The sequence below is a fragment of the Chiloscyllium punctatum genome, chromosome 14 (assembly GCF_047496795.1).
Source record: "Chiloscyllium punctatum isolate Juve2018m chromosome 14, sChiPun1.3, whole genome shotgun sequence".
Lineage (NCBI taxonomy): Eukaryota > Metazoa > Chordata > Chondrichthyes > Orectolobiformes > Hemiscylliidae > Chiloscyllium > Chiloscyllium punctatum.
The window spans coordinates 28,397,706-28,420,208 of record NC_092752.1 but is presented as its reverse complement, the minus strand read 5'-3'; the positions used below and the strand labels follow the sequence as shown (position 1 = coordinate 28,420,208).

Sequence of the window (22,503 nt, the reverse complement as noted above, 5' to 3'; positions counted from 1 at the left end):
GGGCTTTGCATTAGATTATGCAATAGAATTTTCACAACAGTCACTGTCACAACACGTGCTTGTGAAAACAGATAGGGGGAGCTGGGTAAATCTCTCTCAGCCAAGTAGACTTATGGACTGAAAGAGAGTTAACAGTCCAGAAAACTAATTAACTGAGAGACTTGACTGAGCCCATTCATTTTGGCCTAAGTAATATTCATTTATCTCAAGTCCTCCTGCACAATTGTAAAGTAGCAATCAAATGTTGGTGAAATAGTTTAGAAATCCTTATCCCACTAATCCCTTCCTATTCATATATGGGTGGCATGGTGGCACAGTGGTTAGCACTGCTGCCTCACAGTGCCTGAGACCGGGGTTCAATTCCCACCTCAGGCAACTGTCTGTGTAGAGTTTGCACATTCTCCCTGTGTCTGCGTAGGTTTCCTCTGGGTGCTCTGGTTTCCTCCCACAGTCCAAAATTGCCCATAGTGTTAGGTGTAGGGGAATGGGTCTGGGTGGGTTGCTCTTTGGAGGGTTGGTGTGGACTTGTTGGGCCGAAAGGCCTGTTTCCACACTGTAAGTAATCTAATCTCATCACAAAATAACTAATAAAAAAACACTTTTCTCCTTTTTTTCTTGTATACAGCTTTTCCTAAAGCACTCCTGCTAATCCATGCTTTGAAAGCCAGACTCATATCACTGCACTCATAACGGTGTTCCATGTAAACATTAATAGCAGCATGCAACTCTATTCCTGATGCTTTAATAGAGCTTACACATAATTTTCTGCCTTTTTAACCACAACATCATTAATAGTTTATAAGATTTTGAGGAGCATGGATAAGGTGAAAGGCCAAGGTCTCTTCCCCAGGATAGGTGAGTCGAAAACTACACAGCATAGGCTCAAGGTGAGAGGGGAAAGATTTAAAAGGGGCCGAAGGGGCAACTTTTTCACACAGAAGATGGTGCATGTGTGAAATGAGTTGCTAGAGGTAGTGGTGCCGGCTGATACAATTACAACATTTAAAAAGGGACCTGGATGGGTATATGAACAGGAAGGGTTTGGAGGGATATGGTCCAAAAGCTGGTAAATGTGACTACATTAATACAAAATCACACAACACCAGGTTATAGTCCAACAGGTTAAATTGGAAGAACTAGCTTTCGAAGCACCACTCCTTCATTACGTGCTTGTGAAGGACACAAGTGTAAGACACAGGATTTTTAGCCAAAATTGTGTGTAGCAATTTTATAGCAAAATTTATTTTGCTATAAATTCTGTGTCTCACAATTGTATCGTCCACAACCACCTAATGAAGGAGCAGTGCTCCGAAAGCTAGTGCTTCCAATTCAACCAATTGGACTATAATCTGGTGTTGTGATTTTTACTTTGTACATTCATTTAGAATATCTGGGCGGTGTGGACAAGTTGGACTGAAGGGTCTGTTTAATTGCTGTACGTCTCTGTGACACTGAGTGATCAAATCTTAGAACCTTCTTGATTGATAAGACTCATAGCTTAACTAAGATGCTCCAAAACGGAACAATACTCAGCTGAATACTAACTAGTGAAATCTTAACCATCACTGAACCATGCATTTCTTGACTAAATTGTAGTCATAATTGTAAGCAGTAACGGTAATCTGCTACACAATAATGTTAGTGAGGTATCATAAGGTTCAGTTCCTCGGGCCCCAAGTACTCACAATCTATATTAATAACTTGGATGCAAGGATAAAAGCTACTATACCCAAATTTGCAGACACCTCTAAAATAGGTGGGAAATAAGTTGCAAAAAAAAAAGAAATTTACAAATTGATATGGAGGTTGGGTGAATGGGACAAACTCTGGCAGATGGCATTTAACATGGATAAGTACGTTTTCACTTTGATCTGAAGAGTAGGAAGGTGTGTTATTATCTAAACAAAGACATACTTTATAATGCTTTAGTGCAGAGGGATCTGTGCATGAATCTGTTCTTGAACATGAATCACAGACAGCTAGTATACAGGTACAGCAAGTAAATTGGAAAGCAAATTGAGTTTTAGCATTCATTGATAAAGGAAGAGTTAAAAAGCAGGGAAATATTGCTGCAACTGCAGAAGGCATTAGTAAGTTTACACCTGAAGTACTGTGTATAGTTTTGGTCTCTATACTTGAGAAGGGATGCAGTTGCACTGAAGACAATTCAGAGCAGATTCAACAGATGAGGGGTTTGACTTATGAGGAAAGATTGAACAGTTTATGTTCATACTCTATAGAGTTTAGAAGAATGAAAGGAGATCTAATTGAGATACAGAGATGTTAAAGGGATTGACGACGTAGCCATAAAAATTAGGTTTCTTCTTGTGGAGCAAGCTGGACAGAAAGGTTATAGTTTTAGGGTAAGGGTTAATAGATTTAAAGCAGAGAAATTACTTATCTCAAAGGGTTGTGAATCTGTGGAATTCACTACCCCAGAGTAGAATGGATGCAAAGACATTTGAGTAAATTTGAGGAGGAGATGAGGGTACTTTTAATTAGTAATGGGTTGAAAGATTATGGGGAGCAGGTTAGTAAAATAGAGTTGAGGACAAGATGAGATCAGCCATGATCATATTGAATGGCGGAGCAGGTTGAGGGGCTGAACTGCCTAATCCCTGCGCCTATCACTTAGGAAGTATAATACATACTTTGACTTGCATGAAACCAAGTAGACCCAAGAATTGCTTATTGTTGATCTTCACCACATCACAGCTGTCTGAATTTGACATAAGCCACCTGCTCTCTGAAGTTTAATATTTTAAAAAGTTTAAAAGTTCCATTATTCCATTTAAAGCCAAGTATCTAAAGGCATCCATGAGATCTTCATTTTCGTTTTTATGCCAGTTACTGTTTTTACCTACCCTAACCCTTTACCCTGTATGTCTTATCATTAGCTAGGCAAGCAAAGGTAACAACAATGATCCTGAAATAGTTCTGTTAACTTACAGTTTACTTCTGTGTACTTGAATGTGTCTGAAAGAATAAATCTACGAGAATTACAATATACAAGTCTTATCTGTAAACTCCCTATTTTTTTTTTACTGTATACTGTTCTCCCTTTGCCTCACAGGCACTACTATTACCCTTCACAAAAATAAGACGACCAATGTGATGACATTCTTCTCAAAAACAGATACAATTACAAAAATATATACAGATTATATATTTATGGATAGTTTACACAAGGACATTTCACAAATAATTACAAATAATGATCACAAAAATTAAATTTCACTTAACACATTGTTGAACACTGCTTAATACTATTCACAGGAGAGTTGTGGGATCAAAGGATTATTTAATATTTTAGCACAATGAAGGAGATCTTGAAGGATATGTTTTGACGTTACTTGTTTGCAGTTGTAGTTTCAATTTTAGCCCATTGGATCAACAAAAGTAGAATTTTCTTGTTTACTGATACAGAAGAAACAGAGTAACTCACTAGAAGTGGATTTTCATAGTATAGTGGATCTTTTGCAGAAAGATCTATCGCAATGCGTTTCAAACTGACAATCACATGTGCCAAATAAGTTTGAATATTTCAAATATAGTACCAGATATACCAATGATCCCAAACGAAGCAGAATATGGTAGCTCTGATGCAGTGTTCTATCCCAGCCCCTTTTTCTCACCTTGCTAACCTCTCACTTATGAAGCATCCTGCAACCAGGGGTGGGACAGCCTTAATCATCAGTCACTGCAGATTAAAAGCAGGCCATTTCTTTTCACTGACTGAAGCATGTATGAGGGGCCTGCAAGGAGAGAAAAATGGGAATATGTTTCTCAAACAATAAAGCTCACCTGGATGCTTCTCTTGTCTAGAAACTCATCAAGTCCTGTAGCTAACTCCACCGCCCTTTTTTGATTGGAAGGATCATTGTAGTACATCATTTTGGCAGCTGTAAAAAAAAGTATTAGAAGTTTTAGACCTTCCTGCAAAAGAATAACCAAAGCAATTTGGAAGGAGGGACAAAATCCCAAAATCTTGACTTTCTCTGGCAAGGTTTCAAAAGCTGTAACTAAGGCACATTCAACTTAAGTTTTCCTTAAAAGAAATCAAGCCACCTCTAAGCTACTGTGCTTTTTAGGGGATTACTTGATCACTAGATTTCAAATAGAATCCCAATAGTTTGAAAACAAGCCATTCGGCCCAACAAGTCCACACCGGCCTTCCTGAGAGTATCCCACCCAACCCCATTTCCTACCCTATTAGTCTAAGTTTATCCCTGGCTAATCCTCAAACTACCCACCCACCCCTGAATACTATCAGCAATGTATCATGGCCAATTCCCCTAACCTGCACATCTTTGGACCGTGGGAGGAAACCGGAGCACCTGGAGGAAACCCATGCAGACACAGGGATAATATGCAAGCTCCACACAGTCACCCAAGGCTGGATTTGAATTTGGGCCCTTGGCGCTGTGAGGCAGCAGTGCTAACCACTAAGCCACTGTGCTTTTCCTGTAATATTAAATACAGTGACAATTGATACTGGTCATTCAAGCTTACTGCTTCTATAATGTATTCAGACCTCTCCTCGTGAAAAATTCCTCTACACAAAACAAATTCTGACTGCTAAAGATCACCAGGTAAGCCACACAAAATTGGCGCTCCTTAATTCTGAGACAATGCACTCTGTTCTTAGGCTCTGCCACAAGAGGAAACATCCTGTCAGCATTTACCCTGGCAAGCCTTTAAAGAATCCTACATGTGTCAATGACATCACATCTTATTCTTCTAAATTCCAGTGAGTACAGTCCCAACATGTTTCGTCTTGCGCATAAATCAATCTCCCCCCCCCCCCATATTATGGAGATAATTCTAGTGAACGTTCTCTGAACCACCTCCAATGAAATTATGTATAATTCTTAAATACGGTTACCAAAACTGCTCATGGTACTCCAGATGTGGTCTCACCAGCACCTGGTACAGTTGCAGTATAACGTCCCTCCTCTTATTCTCCAATCTCCCTGAAATAAAGGGCCAACATTCCATTAGCCTTCCCAATTACGTGCTGCACTTTTTCTGTGCTTTGTGCACAAGTACCCACAACTCCCTTTGTGTTGCAGCTTCCTGCAGTTATGCTCTAGTTAAATAATGCTCTGCACTTCTGATGTCCCTTCCAAAATAAACAACTGCACACTTCTCCACATAATACATCAATTGCCAACTTATCAAAAATCACTCTTGTAAACTTTGTATGAACCAGATGGGTTTGTAAAGAACATTTAGCAATGGCTACATGGTTGCCTTTAAGTTAGTATTGAATTCCAGACTTTAAAAAAAACTTATTAAATTTCACCACCTGACATGGTGGCATTCTGGATTACCAATCCAGTGATATCATCGTTACTATCTCCCATATTTGACAACAGGAACACATCCTGTTTCAGTACACATGTTCTCTTATGGATTTTCAGATAATTCAGGGTAATACATTGGTATGAATGAGATCAGATAGTTCACGTGTAAAATACACAACTTCTTTGTATGGTAAGTGTACAAATCAGCTTGCTTTCAAAAGTTTACATATCTAGGGCAAGGTCAACTGATGAGAGAGTTTGATCTCTGAACATATCCACATAAAACGGTTCAAATGAGAGTATAAGCACTGTTCATGTAAGATTTTTGCAGTTTGTTTTTTGTAGTGTACTTTGCTTAAATAAGAACACTGGATATATCCCATTGTTCGAACTGCCCTTGGGTTACTGAAATCCACAGTAAACCTCACGAGTCATGGAAAGTGGGAATAAAAGTCTACACTAAAATGTGTACCCATACAATACTCCAGGTGAGGTCTAACAAGTGCCTTGTACAAGTTTAACTTCACTTCCTGGTTCTTATTCTCCACGCCCCTTTATTAAGCCCAAGACACTATACACTTTAACAGATCTTCCCACCTCCCCTGCTACCTCCAGTGATCTGCGCACATCGACCACACAGGTCCTGTATCCTCTTTAGAATTTACTCCTTATATCATCTTTCAATGTTCTTTCTACCAAAGTGCGTCACCTCACACGTCTCTGCATTGAGCCTTATCGGCCCATTTCTCTCATTTTCCAATGTCCTTTTGGAGTTCCACATTGTTCACCTCAGTGCATAACTCTTCCAAGGTTTGTGTCATCTGCAAACTTTGAAATTGCCTCCTGCACACCAAGATCCAGATCATCAATATATATCAAAACAAGCAAAAGTCCTCATACCAACCCCTCAGAAACACCATTACAAACTTTCCCCAGTCTGAAAGATATTGACCATGACACTGCGTATTCAAATTGTTACTGTTCCATTTATAAGTTTCCTCAATTCTGATGTCTGGCACTGTATCATGTGCAATTGTGAAATTCGTGTATACCACATGAACATTGTTACCCTCAGTGACCCTGTTCTTCAAAAAAAAACTCAAGCAAATTAGTGAAACATTGCCCCTTTAAAAATCCATGCTGACTCTTGAGTCAACCCACTATTTTCCATGCAATACTAATCTTATGCTGAATTTTTGTTTCTAGAAGCTTCCCCACCAAAGTTAACAGGGCTGGTCTGTAATTGCTGGGATTATCCTTATAAGGTGGTAGCTACTGCGATGCTCCAGAAAGCATGGGCCCTAGCTATTCACAATATATAATCAATGACTTGGATGAGGGAATTAAAGTAATGTGCCCAACCTTGACAATACAAAACTATGAAGAAATTATTAGTGGTGAGGAGGAAGTACAGATGTTTCAAAGCAGCTTAGACAAGTTATACTGTATTTGCCTACTCATTCAATGTGAATAACGGTGAAATTATCCACTTTGGGTGGTTTGGCCGTGGGGTGCGGGAGAATGGACAGAAGAGGAGGATGAAGCTAAGTCACTGAATATATTTAAGAAAAAAATTGATAGATTTGTGAATTCTAAAGTCATTAAGGAGTACAGGGAGAGGAAAGATGTGCAACTGAGACAGAAGATCAGACATGTCATACTGAATGGTGGAGCAGGCTTGATGGGGTGGATGGCATACTCTTGGTCATATTTCCTGCATCTCTATAATTCAGAGACTTCAACCTTGCGTTTTGCATTCATGTACTGGGCTTTTCCACATTTAAGAATGAGATGGCCGTGGATCCTTCTTCTTTGGTTTGCTGTTTTGTTGTCCGATACTATTCACCACTCAAAATGGCAGGACTAGAACGACTGGTGTAACTAAATCACATGCTGTTTCTCGTATGCGAACAATTCTGTAGTTTCTCCTGCATAGAAATAACTAATGCTGTGGCTGGTGTGCTCTCCTAAACTTCTCACTGAATCCATTTATACTCTGGCTTGACGACAATGCCAAAGTGTACAATGGGCCAGGTCTGAGGATTTACATAGATGTTGAATGCAATTCTGCTCATGGTCGATGGCATCTCAAAGATACCCGTTTTTGAGCTGCTATATCTGTTCTGAACCAATATTTAGCAGTGGATGTGTCATATAATGTGACAGAAGTGTGACAACAGGATGTCAACTTTATAAGGACTGTTGTGCTCATTACTACCAGTGCAGAACAGTCATCTTTGTCAGGTGAATTAGTGGGCATGAGCTCAAGTAGGTTGTTTCCCTTGTGATTGTTCCCAGCCCATCTATTCCTATCTATCCTGGCAGCTATGTCCTTGAGTATTTGGCAATTAGCTAGCAAAGGTGCTGCAGTGTCATTCTTAATGAAGAATATGTAAGACTACTATTCAGATGAAATTTTCTATTTTATACCTCCTTGAAAGTGGAGTCGCAGGTAGATAGGATAGTGAAGGCGGCATTTGGTATGCTTTCCTTTATTGGTCAGAGTATTGAGTACATGAGTTGGGAGGTCATGTTGCAACTGTACAGGACATTGGTTAGAATATTGCGTGCAATTCTGGTCTCCTTCCTATCGGAAAGATATTGTGAAACTTGAAAGGGTTCAGAAAAGATTTACAAGGATGTTGCCAGGGTTGGAGGATCTGAGCTACAGGGAGAGGCTGAACAGGCTGGGGCATCGGAGGCTGAGGGGTGACCTTATAGAGGTTTACAAAATTATGAGGGACATGGATAGGATAAATAGACAAATTCTTTTCCCTGGGGCCGGGGAGTCCATTACTAGAGGGCATAAGTTTAGGGTGAGAGGGGAAAGATATAAAAGAGACCTAAGGAGCAACTTTTTCACACAGAGGGCGGTACATGTATGGAATGAGCTGCCAAAGGAAGTGGTGGAGGCTGGTACAATTGCAACATTTAAGAGGCATTTGGATGGGTATATGAATAGGAAGGGTTTGGAGGGCTATGGGCTGGGTGCTGGCAGGTAGGACTAGATTGGGTTGGGATATCTGGTCGGTGTGGACGGGTTGGACCGAAGGGTCTGTTTCCATGCTGTACATCTCTATGACTCTAAGTGATGTTCAATGCAAAAGTGAAGCAGGTCAGGCTACAACCAATGTTAAAACCTGACTAAACCTAATTCTAAAATCTATGATGTGGATGTTTAGAGTCACTCGCTTCTGATGTTATATTTGTGTGCCACCTCTTATGGCAGATGTGTCTTATTGATAGGGTAGCATGTAGCCAAATATGATAATGGAGGAAGGTTGAACATTAGCTACTTTGACATGATTCAGTGAGTGCAACCATGTTAGTCTGTTACTTGGCTGGTCGGGAGGGCTGCTCTCCCAATTCCGGCATAAGTCCCCACATGCTAATGAAGACAACTCTGGAGGGTTCATAGGGCTTGGTGTGTCTTGGTCAATGCTGACTGGTGCTCCAATCTTTTTGTAGAAACTTGATTAGCTCTTCACATAATTGTAAAGGGTAGTTAAGAACCAAAACTATTGTGGTTGACCTGGAGTCAGAGAGGCTGGTCTAGTTGAGAATCACAGAGTAAGAATGGGAAAAAAATCTTTTACTACTTGATATTGGTGAATCAGTTGGGTTTTTACAACAATCCAGTTGTTTCACAATTACAAATGAATGATAATAGGTTTTTAATTTAGTTTACTTTTTGTCTAAATATATACTCCCCCAACTGCCACACTGGGTTTCAGTTCATCTTCAGATCATGAGTCCAGATCTTAAGTTTACCAGTATAATAAAAAATATTAAACAACTGCATTTGTAAATAAATGTACACACTTTCATCAAAGTTTAAACCACTATTTGACAGTAACATCATTATATTTTCATTACCCAAAATGACAAGGCAAGACATCTTTTAATCTATGTTTTTAGGGTCAAGTTCTTGATACCTTCAACTTTTGTGCATGAATCATGAACAATGGCTTTGATTTTGGTTTACCATATAACAGCCAGGACTGGGATACAACTATTACTAACCTGTCCACATCATCTTGACTGAGGACAACGAAGCCAAGGATTTGTAGTTTACTGACAGTCTTAATTCATTGTTTGAAAACTTTCCTGGTTAATACGATTTGGTAACGAGTGCGCAAACCTTTCAACTTACTTTCTTTTTAAGTGACTGTTAAATAATAATTAACAATACTACTTGAATACCTATTAATTGGAGACGCCCTTGAGTTTCAGCCTCATTGTTGTCATGATTTATAAATGTTTAAAATACATCAAGTTAACCCTTAAATGTATCTAATAATAAAGAAATAGCATCCTCGTAATGCCCCTTGTAATATTTTAGTGTGCTGCCTTTAAATTTTTTCCATTCTAATCAGAAGGGGCAGACTTGTACGTAGCCTAGATTTTGGTTTGTTGCAAGGCTGTGCAACTTTGAGGAAACATTGGCATTCTATTTTAGACATTTATCAGAAAGAACTTCAGGGCATCACAGGATGACGGCAGCTCAGTTCATAATTCTCTATTTGATGAGTATCTAATCTATTATAATGAAGTAGCAAGTACAAGTTAGAAACCTTTCACAACCACAAGGATTAAAAAAACTAAGATTACACATTGCTAATATTGGAATTAGTGCACAGTACATATCCAATTACCTGTTTATTTTGAAGGAAAGCAAATAAGGTCAAATGAGAGAATCCATGTGAATAGGAAGGACAGAATTTCACAACTTTATTTAGATTCAAGGCAAAACTACAACTCGAGTTGTAAATTCCTTGTACAATTTCTCCACAAGTAATTTGAGTAAGGTCCTATTCAATCATCATTTTCCTTCATAAAAAACAATGAAAAGGTGATTAAATATTTCTATGATTAGACGTGCTTTATGGGAATCCTGGAAACTTTCACTGGACAAACTGGAAGCGTTTTTTTTTTAAAATCCAGTCTCATTATTTCCAGTTTGTTACCTTTTATAGCTGGCAGTAAATGTGGAGTGACGACCTGGTTTAAACTCCATTAGTGGAGCTTCCTCAAAGAAACGCTCAGATGAACCACTTCTGCAATAAAACCACTACATGTCTCTTTTTTTTGCAGCGAAAGACTAATTTTGATTACATTGCCCATTTAGTAGAAGCTGCAAACAGACAAGAAATTAGTTTATAGGTGCACAACAGCTTTGTAGTTTAAAAAAAAGGCAGGAACAAGTGATGTCAGACTAAAATGAATGCAGACTTCATGTGTGGGAATGAAATGTTTAACAGCTCTAAGCCCATTACCAGCACAAAGTGCCACAAGAATACCTCAGGTTGTACTTATGTTCTGGTGAATTAGCTGATCTCAACAGAGAACTACTAGAAACATTAAGATTATTTTGTGTTGATGAGCTCTGAAAAAGAAAGCAAGAGGTGAGACAGAGGCTTTGCTTGCATACATACAAGAACATAAGATGGGGTGCAAGTTACAAAGATGCCAAGGGATACATTGCCAAGGACTGGATCAGGTTTATTCCTGTACAAGAAATAGCACTTGAATACATGCACAGCAGACCTGCTGATATCAGTAGATTTGCTTCCCAGCAGGAGTCACCATATTTATAAACAATTTAAGGCTGCAGAGGACAGCAGTGTTAAGAATAGAGCTTTGCATATATTACAACTGCAATGGCTTGAATCTGCTTTTCACTTTATGCAACATGAGCACACAAATAATTTCCAAAGTATTTCCCTCTCCAGCTGAAATCCTATTAAGCACAGGAATGACAAATCATCCTGTTAACGACACTATGCAGATCCAATAATAAAACTACCTTCACTTACCAGCTAACCTGTGTGGAATTGAGTTCAAGTGCTTGCTTAGGAAAGCCTCATTAAAACTCTTTGGATTTGTGTCTCCAAACAACCTGCTCATTTGCTGCATCAGCACTGTTTGAACAGCATCAGGCACATTTTTACTCTCCGATACTGTAACAATAAAAGAAAAATTTGTTTGCTCATGTGAGTAAGCATACTTCTCAACATTATACTAATGTGAATGAGAAAACAATTTATTTTTTTAAAAATCACACTTTAATCTGTTAATCCATGTGGCAAAATGCAATATGAAAAAAAGTCATGGATGGATGCCAAACAACTAGTGACTTCAAGATTAATGATCTCAATTGAAAATTTTATTGTAAATTCAGTAAGATATTGTTCTAATATTCTCCACATATAATTCAAAGTATCAGAATACAAATGTCCTTTTCCTCTATTGAACTGTTATCTTGGCAAAGGAAATAAAGGCACGGGAACAGCCTCTACACCTTTTCAAAAGTGTCCAGCTAACAGATAGCAAACTGCATTCTCAAAAATGTTTCAACAGGATTCGATGTGATAATTGAAAGAAATATTTCCCAGGAAGAATCTGAACTCTACTTATCTTTCAGAAATTAAATGAGGAACTCCTCATGCGAGAAATAATGTTGCATCACTGTCTTTCAAATATGAATGTACTATAACATCTTAATATTATATCAATTAAATTTTGATATAAAGTAGAAAAACATAATTCCATACATTAGGCTTTGAGAACATATACCAAAGAGCTTTTTTATTGCCAAACTTTTAACAACATTTGTTAATCAGCATACTCATTTAATAATCTACAGAATTTCTAACCAAATGAAATTTGTTGACTTCACATGTTAAATAAAAAAACTTTTAAATAAACTAACAAGTTAAAAGGACATTAACTGATAAGTATGCTTAACATTTTGTTTGGTGATGAACAAATGTAGGCTAGTGATTCACCATACCAGCTTTGAAGAACCGGAACAAACACTCATGGAGCCAAGGGTTGTCAGGATCAATGGCAAAAGCTCTTTTGACTGATTGCAGCATCAGAAGGAATTTCTCTACAGAAAGAGATAAAATGGCACACTATTAGAAAGAAAAACAAAGCAACAGGTTGTGCTTCAGGTTCTTTACTGGGATTTGCTGCTAATGGATTGTTCTTTTAAGTACAGTATCAGTGATTCTGTAGGCAATCAACCAAGTTTCACTTCTCAGGACACTTGGGAATGCCATGGCTTTTGTTGAACAGTGCCTAATATGGATGTCAGGATTATAGTTCAAATCCTCAGCCAACGAAAACACCTCCAATGTCATACTGCCTCAGGACTACAGTAAACTGTCAGTGTAAATCAAGTGCTCAAGTACTAAGTGCACAGAATGGGGCCAGCTTATCAAGTCCATGCTGCTCTCCATATAGCAATCTAAATCAGTCTCATACTCCTATTCTATTCCCATATGCTGTGATTTATTTCTCTCAAGTACCCATCCAATTTAGTCTTGAAATAATTCACTGTCATCACTTCCACTATTCTGACAAGAGCTCAGGACACTTGCTCTGTAAAAATATTCTTCATCATATTCCTCTACATTTCTTGGCCAAAACCCAAAATTTGTGCTGGTTAGTCCCTGTACCAACAGTTAGTGGGGACAGATTGCCATATCTATTTTACCTAAACCTTTCATAATCTTACACACCTCTATCAAATGTCCAGTTTCCTTTGCTCCAAAATATTTCCAACCTAAATGTGCAAATAAAATCTATGGGATCATTCTCACATGTCATCTTTGCATGTTCTCAAGGAACCCCACGTTCATCCTGAAGAGTGGTGGTGGCAGTGGGGAGGAGAGAGAAAAAGAGGAGAGAGCGAGGCGAAAAAGACTGGGTGTAGTACACTAGTTGTGGTCTAAACAGACCCTCAAAGATCCAGAGTAATTTTCCTGCATCTGTACTTCGTACAAAAGTCTGAAGCATTTGCAGGTATCTTCAGCCCCAAGTGCTGATGATGTGATCAATCACAACCTTCCCGAGGTGCCCAATAGCAATGGTATCAGCTTTTAGCCAATGACATTCATTCCACATGATATCAAGAAATGGTTGAAGGTACTGGACACCGGGAAGGCTCTGTGCACTGAAAAACGTTTCTGCAACAGTACCAAATACAGAGGAATCTCGATTATCCGAACGGGATGGGCAGGCACTATTTCATTCGGATAATCGATTCAACGCCTTTCCTCTGGGGCTCTGAGTTTTTAAAAAAATGTCTGCTCCACATTCAGGAGACATGGCAGCAACACACGACGGCACCGCCCCCCCCCCCCCCGGGCCGTCCACCTCCTCTCCAGGCAGCCGGACGGGACACCAACAAGACTGCTGCTGCTGCCCCCTTTGTGGGTAAGTCTTCAAATAGCGCGCACACACCCACAGAGGCAACTTTTTACTGCAACGTTTTGACAGGTTCCACCTTTACCCTGTACAGGACAATGTTGGAGAGATTATCAGGGTATGGAGGCTTTAGGTTACACCCCTCTGTAAAATTCCAGGGAAAGAGAGGGTGGGTGGGCAGTCAGTCATTTGGAGACAGTGCCTGTTTAATTGTTGTAAACAAAAGACGCGATCACTGTTGGAAACACGTCTTTGATGTAATGTTTCTATCGAGACCTCCTTCAGATAATCCGATATACGGATAATCAAGGTTCCTCTGTACTGGTGTTCCAGAATTAGCATATCCCTAACTCTGTACAGCAGTGGAAGCGACCTGACAATGTGGAAAATTGCCTACTTATATCCTGTCTACAACACACAGGACAAATCCATTTTAGCCAATTACGCTCCCTCCCTCCCTTCCTTCTATCCCCTATTATTGGAATTTTTTTTTAGACAGTGAAGACAGAAGTTGTATTTATTCATTTCATCTGCCTTTTTCTCCATCCATTAACTCCCAATTCTCAGTCTACAGGACCAGTGAAAATTTAAACCTTAAGAATAATTCATTATTCTTATTCAACTGTTGCCCCAGAAGGATCACCTGATTGCAAAGCATCAAATACAGGTGCCTGGTGGATTGAAAATATACTGGTCAAAGAGGTTCTGCTGATCACAAATTCAGAAATTCCTCCACCACCTTTCCTGGTACGCCAATATTATCATAACTTGATATTGGAATCTCTAATCCCTCAAGATCCTCATGTGGCTTTTGCACGTGTCTTGCTTGCATTTGCACACATCTCTATTAGTATTTCAAGGCCTCGTGATTATTCCCAGTAATCCGATCATTTGGCTGCTCATTCTGCTTCTCAACTCTAACCAAATGGATTCTGTCCTCGTTCCTGGGTGATCATGCCTTCCCAACACAAATATTTTTCTTATTCAATGGTGCCACCTCAGTGGCATCATGATAATGTCACTGAATGGACTTCGGAGATCCATAATTAATGCACTGGTAACATGGCTTCAAACTGCATGACTTGGACAAAAAAAAAAAAAAGAGACTGTAGATGCTGGAATTCAAAGTAGATAAGCAGGACTCTGGAAAAACACAGCAAGCCAGGCAGCTTCAGGAGGTGGAGAAGTCAACATTTCCTGAAGGAGGGTTACACCTAAAAGGTCAAATTCTCCACCTACTGATGCTGCCTGGTTTGCAGTGTTCTTCCAGCCTGTTGCTTATCTACTTTCAAAACCTATGGTAGTAGCTGGTGAAATTGAAACATTATTAACAAACTTGGAATGAAAAGCTACTTTCAATAATGGTGGACATGAAACCACCATTGATTGTTGCAAAATCCTACCTTGTTCACTAACGTCTTTTAGAGAAGCAAATCTTGCCACCTTAACCTGGTTTCACTAATGGGGTTGATCCTTTACTGCTCTCAAATGAGGCAGCACGCAATTCATTTCAAGGTCAATTAGGTATGGGCAACAATAACATCACTAGTGGTGACTACATTCCAGAAAAGATTAAATTTTGAAAACTCTCTTTTGTCTTTCCTCATATTTCTAAAGACTTTGCATTCTTGAACATTAAATACCTAATTTCAATATTTTTAAAACACAGCATTACTGCACAACAGTATATTTCCACACTAATTTTCACTTGTAGCTGAATTACCTTATTTAGCACACCATATTAGTCTACATACAAGTACTTGAGCATCGTACGCTTTTCTATTACTTACCTTTTCTATAATAGATTTCAAAAGCAAAAAGGTGGGTTTCAATTTTGTTCTTTACTAAGGTTTTCAAGGGTGTCAGAAATTTAATGGCTTCTTCAAGTGGACTGTCCACCTATTTAACAGAAAACAAATTTCTTAGCATGGGGAGAAATTCAATGACTTTGTGGTTAGTTGATAGCTTTGTACTCTGATGTAGAAACATTACACAATGCATTGGTGCTGCCGCTACAAAAGCTCCAGCGCTCTTCCTGGCAACTGGAAAATTTAGACTCTCTAGTTTTATCACCTTCTCAACCAGGGAAGAGGACACCCATCAATCCTCATGTCCACACTACAGCATTTCCACTAAGGTGGAAATTCCTGATGAAGGGAGAGTACCCGACACAGAACACTCTTGCTCCTCGGATGCTGCTTGATCTGTTGTGATTTTCCAGCGCTACACTTTGATTCTCCAGCATCTTCATTTCCACTAAGTTCACAAGACAGTACTTAGGACAAAAGACTTTAACCCAATTCCTCATCTCTAAATGCTGATGCCAATTTGGCAACCATAGTGCTGGACTAATTGGCATCAAACAATGCAGCACAGAGAAAAGGAACAATCAACTGCTTCAGTTAACTATGAGATTACAGATAATATCTTTAATGTGATTACTCATAATTATTTTTACAGAATGGACAAGTTCGGGTGATGGGGAAAAAGACAAAGTAAAGGAGGATTCGAAGCCTGGACCTCACTCAAATTTGCCAAAAAAAAACCTATACATTTTCAGAAAATACATCTATAGAGCCAGTGCCATTTGTTTGGGCAATTGCACAGGTTACTCTTATGTGACAGTCTACACTGACAATATGGAATTCAAGTAAAAAAAAGGTACATATGAAGCAACGCCAATATCGACAACATACCTTTGCTAATTTCTCAGGTACAAGCTCCTCTTTTTGTGCACCAATCTCTTCCTCATCCTCTTCCTTTTTCTTTCTTTGATTTTTTAGTTGTTTCTCTTTTTCAGCATTTCTCTTCTCTTCCTCCAACTGCGCCTTCTTCTGTGCCCGACGCTGTTTATTTCGTAACTTCTTCAGCTCTTTATCTGAAAGATTTGCTGCAGAGAGAAAAAAAAATCATTTGGTGGTGGACTAAATAAGCTATGTGTTGTTCAAAACAACTGCGATCTTTATCAGAACAGGAATAACGAACAAACTAAGATTATTTAACCAGAAGCCACTGAATACCTGTATCAGCTTCCAATTCTTTGTTCTCATCAGTGAGAGGATGATCATGAAGTTTCAGGTAGATCTCAATAGCCACCTTTGCAGCTTTAAAATAAAATGGATGACACCGGAGCACATCTTCAAGTTTAAGTAAATCCACATAAGACCTCAATGTCATTTTCCTCATGCAATAAGTGTGGAAATCAAATTGGTCATCTGTAATTTCTGCAAAGTGCTATTGAAAAAAAGACTTCAAATCAGCATAAAATCTTACAGATAGAAAGTGCATAAGGATATATCGGGATCACGGGATTTTTTTAAGCTACATTATACAACATACCAAAGAATGCCATTATCCAGCATTTTAGCAAACAAGAACTGTGGATTGGACAATTAAGTTTTCAAGAACACTAGTTTTCTAGAAAATGGCTAAACAGGATTAAATAAATTACAATATAAAGATGTTAAACGCCTGACACTAGAACCATTGATTATGAATAGCCAGTATCATTGGTGCTATTTGGGCATTGATCAGAACGTAAATGTTCAATACCAATTATGAATTGACTTACTGGGAACAACTTCAACCGTTTGCAAAAATACAGACATGATTTAGCACAATGTTAATTTTACACAATATCGGAGTTCTCTCCTCTAGAAAGTCAATAGAATTCGATCTTAATGGGGACAGAGATTGGGGGACTGCAAAAGCCAAATTTCACTGAATCCAATGGGTTTCCTATCTGAAGAGTCCATTTAGAATTACCTGAAGATATCAGTTAAACCACTGTTTCATAGTCAACAATATTGTTTCAAAATATAGCAAATGACTACAAGAAACCAGTTTTGCTCATATAGATATAGTTGAGGAAAGAAAAGTTTCAACCCACAAAATTGTGGCACATTTTAAGGTTTTGTTTTATAATGTAAAACACAAAGCTGAACAAGAATAAAATCCATTTACAGACATTCACTTGACATTACAAAGCAGATACTGAATTCACTTGTAAAATTTAATATATAATTTCCAAATTGATTAGGAAGAACTGAGTGTCTTGGAAAACTTGCATTCCATTAATTTTAGGCAATGGACCTGATAAACTGTTCACCTGGCTTCAACATATTTCCAAGCAAACAGTCTTTGCCTGAATCCACAAAGATCACAGGTTTACATCTACAATGATATAAATTTAGCACTTTTTAAAATTCCAGTTTAAAGCCAGAGAAACCATAACTGCTGAAACTAAGATGGTCACTTGCCAGAATGTTAGCTATCATGTAGGAAACTACCAAGTCAGAAACAGCAAGAAAGAAATACATACTACAATGAATCAGAATCAACTCAGCATCTATTAGGAAGAGTTGGGATAGCTTTCTTTAACCACAGTATTTTCAGTCAATAGACTAAAGTTTAAAAGAGAGAGCACAATGTTGTCTGAAGTGCTCACTAAGCTTTTAGTGAAGGAGAATAAATGACTGCGTATTTGAATTTAACAATGCAAGTATCAGTATAATTGGGTTAAAAGTTATTTCAATCAGGAACCGGTCATGTCTTACTGTGGATAGAAATTGCAGAGTCCGTGTTAACAAAAATATATCTGTATTTAGAGATTTTAGAATGCATACTTCTACTTTGAAAAGGTGAAAATTCCCGTCTTCAATGGCTAAATTATTCTGTACGTGACCAACACTTCTAGAAGCTACACAGAATTAGTTTTTGGCCACTACTTTCTCCAGTAAATCTCTTCTAAATTACCTCCAATGTTTCAGTCCACAAACTTGGGAGTTTAGAACTAGTCTAAATCTTAACTGGAACGAAGTAACAAATTATAAATGATGTATTCCCAGAATCAATGCCTTTCTGAATATTTTACATGACATTAATTTTTATATTTAGTAATCTAGAGGATTGTATCTTTCTTGCAGAACAGGAATACAATAAGTGATCTATTTTATTTAAATTACAAGAGTGACAGGAATTTTTGATTTAGACAGTCGAATCTGTTTAGAGGCCACATTTTAAAAATATTTCAACATATTAGTTTACTTATATTTGGAAATTAAACTGAACAAATAGTTCAGAGTGTATTTTCCAGCTGGCTAACTGGTGGGGACTATGCATTCAGTAAGTAACTGACCACAATTCTATATTAATAGTTAACCTTTTGCTGCACTGACCCATTCACAGTAGAAGATGAAGGTGAAAGCTTGGCTCATAAAATACCACACGCGTGGCATCTAACCTGAAACACTGCCACAGTCCAACAAGCAAATGTTCACTTTATGAAATTGGAATTTGGAATCAGAGCAGGATTTGTTTTTTTTCTTCACTACTTGAAATTATCTGACACTTGATTTACCCCCCTCCTTATCCTCTACTCCTGAAATGGCAAAGTAATTATTTTGGGTTTCCTTGAACTTACCCTCTCTATTTCATGACACTTTTTCAGAGCTTCTCCATATTTGTTCATCGACTGATAGGCCAGAGCACACTCTGTCTGGAACCACATACACTGCATCTCGTTCAGATTGTCCACTGCAGCCGTTCCTTCCTAATTAAACAAAGTTACAACTCAGCATGTAACCTGGAAATGCAGCGACACAAAATGTAGAAATTATACTTTATCTCAGTCACCTATTATTGCTGTTAAGGACATTTAGCAAAAATGACTAGAATGATAAGCTTAGCTGAGTTATTTAGTGAGTTAATTATTAACTACTTTAGTTAAACTAATTAAGAAAAAGTTAAACTAAAAAAATGCATTTAAAGAATCTGTGCTATATTTTGTTTGCAAATACATAATGTTTATTACAGGATCTGTTTTTAAAATTTATTTTTTCCAGACAGCAAACCCTAACACCTTTAAGCATCGATATCAACAGCAACATAAAATCGTGCACAAATGAATTAACTAAAAAAAATCAATTCACATCATGCTATTAGTATACAAATTATCGTGCAGTTTCTATTCAATACAGCTGTTTGGACTGTACAATTAAGTAGCAAGGAAGATACCAACTCTCGTAAACTTGGAACACATGTCCTCAGCTTCTTTCACAAGGTTGGCCTTTAGCATATATTTAGCACATTTGGAATTTATAAATCTGTCAGCTGTATCTAAGGCTTGAGCCTCATCCATCCATTTGGCAGCTTCCTTTATGTTTCCGGCATGCTACATGGGAAATAACAACTCATTAGACAAAAGGAACTAATAAGGTTAATGGCACAAATTTAACTGCAAACACAAATGTTTAGTTTACTAATATTAAACACGTCATTATCTGCTTTAAAGCATTCACATTTCAAATAAATTGCAGATCCAGTAAACTTTTAAATTACATTTTTATAATAAAGCAATTTATAATTTCTACATTCATATTTTAACTGCTTCATCTAAATTTCCAGCATCACAGGCAACGTTTCTTTTTAAAACTATATTGCCAGATTGGTATTGACTGAGCAGAAAGAAATTAGGAACATTAGAAATTTGTAACCCTTAAGAGTAGAAACATTCCAAATTTCAGAAATACAATCATTCTTTTATAATTTTACCTTGTAGATTTTGGCCTTGACAAGGAACAATTCTATGAGAGTTGGGGTACTTTCAATTGCAGCATTGATGTATTCCAAGGCCAGAGAGGGTTGTCCAATTCTATCATAATGTTGGGCTAAAAAGTACTGGACCCACAATCTAGTGGTAGGTGGTTCTAGGTTTCCATCATCTATAAATGGAGGAGGAAAACTAAATTCAAATGGAATCTTACAGTTTCTCGGCAAGCATGCAACCCAAATTATTCAAGACAACCTGCAGTTAGATAACATATAAATACCACACAAAGCCCTAAAGTTCTTCACAGGTTTGACATAAGCTATAAAAGATATGAAAGTAGGAGAACAAAAGACTGGACAAAAAGATAAGTGTTAAGGACCATTTCAAAGGAGGAAGGAAATTTGCAGTGTTTTTAAAGAAAGAATTCCAGGAACAAGGACCTTAGTTGCTGAATGCGACACAAGGTTCTTGACACCTGACTTCGCTGACTGGTTTTAATATCTATAAATAAATGCTAATTTCAATTCAGATCATTTTGCTTATTCCACATTGGTTTCCTGAATTTCCTTTAATTTGCAGTAAGTGATTAATGCAGCCATTTTAAGTTCATGTTTCCGAAATCCATTCTAGTCTATAAATGTCTCAATTCATAAAAATAAATCAGATAATGAAGATAATTACTATTTACATGACATGACACACTATGGTTTTTAGCATGTCAGGTTTTTTTGAAAGCTAACAGTAGTCGTTCAAATCAAGGCAACTCTCAAATTTGTTCAGCGTGGGTACAGCCAAATGGATAATGCTTTCTGCAATTTATTAATCTTACTCAAGCCACGGTATTGGAACTAATTCTACTTGGCTCTAAATAAACTTGCTGGCTGAACAAATAGCAGGAGACTTAATGTTTATCTTAGTAGACTGCATAGCTTTAACTGGTTAAATAAAGCAAAACTCTATAGACCTTTCCTGAGAGATTGCTTAACCTCATCTCTCAACAATTTGTCTCAAAATTATCAGGGATTTGGAGCCTGTGCTTACAGAGGGGATGCATCGTCCAATTCAGACAAAACATAAATCTTTCAATAAACTTATTTCAGCATCATAAGCATGGTGATACGCTCTTGTTAATGTCATATAAGTAGCTATCCAAAACAAATTTCAGACTTGGAAAATACCATTCAATACAGAAACATTTGAAAATGATTTAACTTGTACCCAACCTGTCAGCATTTCATGCTTATGATAGTTGTACCATTGCATTTCCTATTATTTACCCAGCATGTATATTTTTTAAAAATTGACTAAGCTTTCTTACTGTCAAAAATGAAAGGGAACCAAGAAAAAAAAACTGGAAGAGCAAAATCTGTTACATTCGACAGAAAAAACAGGAAACTGTCTTGAAGCTACAGAAATAAGCCAGTATTAAAAAAACAACAATAGTGAGGCTTTGGTGCAGTTCCTCACTGTGGAGGCCTTGTTTAAAAAAACAGAAGGCCATTATATTTCCATATTAAGTCAATGGAGTATCATGGCTTCAGATCAAGATAATGGGACAAGGGAGTTCTGGATAATTAAAATCTAAGTACGCGTTTAAGATTATCAGTTGTTGATGAATAGTGCCATACCAACACTGAAATCCAAAAATATACGTTTTGATGGGTTCAAGAATGGAAGCAGTTTCAAAATTCAAGTCATGGATGTATAAACATAGAAACATACCATTTGGGTTAAAGAGATTGCAACTTTTCAAAGATGTTTCATACCCAACCACTAATTCTTCTAGAATCGATACCTATGAAAATAAAAAGACACCTTTTTAGATTTCTCTTTGCAACAAAATATAAAAGCTCTGATAGCAATACAAAAAAGAAATTACCTTCTCTTTATCATTGTATAATGACTTGAGTGTTGTAAACACGGGAGGACAACCTTTGCTGAAATTTATCCTTAAATATTTGTCCAAAACTTCTCGGAATTTTTCCCCTGGCAGGATGAAAAACAATTCAGCAGATTTTAATTACTGAACATAACTGTTAACACAATAAACCACCAGTATTTTAAATAGAACTTTCAGAACATTTTTGTATGGGCTACAACAGACAGAAAAGCATACAGGCATTGACCATTCCAAGAGCAATACAATTCACTGACTCAACATAGTAACCTCTAAAATAAGTGTAATATACCTCATTATATCCTCCATAAGTAGAATGGAAGGGAAGGACAATGCAGGGATAGGATTAAAAACAGAAAATGCTCGAGAAACTTAGCAGGTCTGGCAGTATCAGTGGAGACAGGAACGCCCTCCTACATATTTCACACCAATGTTCTAATACCCTGTAACCGACATCTTTCATTTTTAACTTGTGTGTTCATTTCAAGTAAATAGTGGAAATCTGTGGTTCAAACTACAAAGAACCTCAGCTAACA

The 22,503-nt window shown here is 37.6% G+C and overlaps 1 protein-coding gene across 1 annotated transcript in view; it reads right to left on the bottom strand.

The window, feature by feature from the left end:
* naa15a (N-alpha-acetyltransferase 15, NatA auxiliary subunit a) overlaps positions 1 to 22,503 on the bottom strand; it is a 100,166-nt gene that overhangs the window by 3,166 nt on the left and 74,497 nt on the right. The window contains exons 9-19 of the mRNA XM_072584091.1: positions 21,950 to 22,056; positions 21,793 to 21,865; positions 20,073 to 20,242; positions 19,540 to 19,692; positions 18,943 to 19,071; positions 16,541 to 16,754; positions 16,217 to 16,410; positions 15,311 to 15,419; positions 12,100 to 12,198; positions 11,123 to 11,266; positions 3,805 to 3,902 (exon numbers count right to left, since the gene is read on the bottom strand). Coding sequence (XP_072440192.1) covers positions 3,805 to 3,902; positions 11,123 to 11,266; positions 12,100 to 12,198; positions 15,311 to 15,419; positions 16,217 to 16,410; positions 16,541 to 16,754; positions 18,943 to 19,071; positions 19,540 to 19,692; positions 20,073 to 20,242; positions 21,793 to 21,865; positions 21,950 to 22,056 — 1,490 coding nt within the window. The remainder of the gene's footprint in view (positions 1 to 3,804; positions 3,903 to 11,122; positions 11,267 to 12,099; positions 12,199 to 15,310; positions 15,420 to 16,216; positions 16,411 to 16,540; positions 16,755 to 18,942; positions 19,072 to 19,539; positions 19,693 to 20,072; positions 20,243 to 21,792; positions 21,866 to 21,949; positions 22,057 to 22,503) is intronic.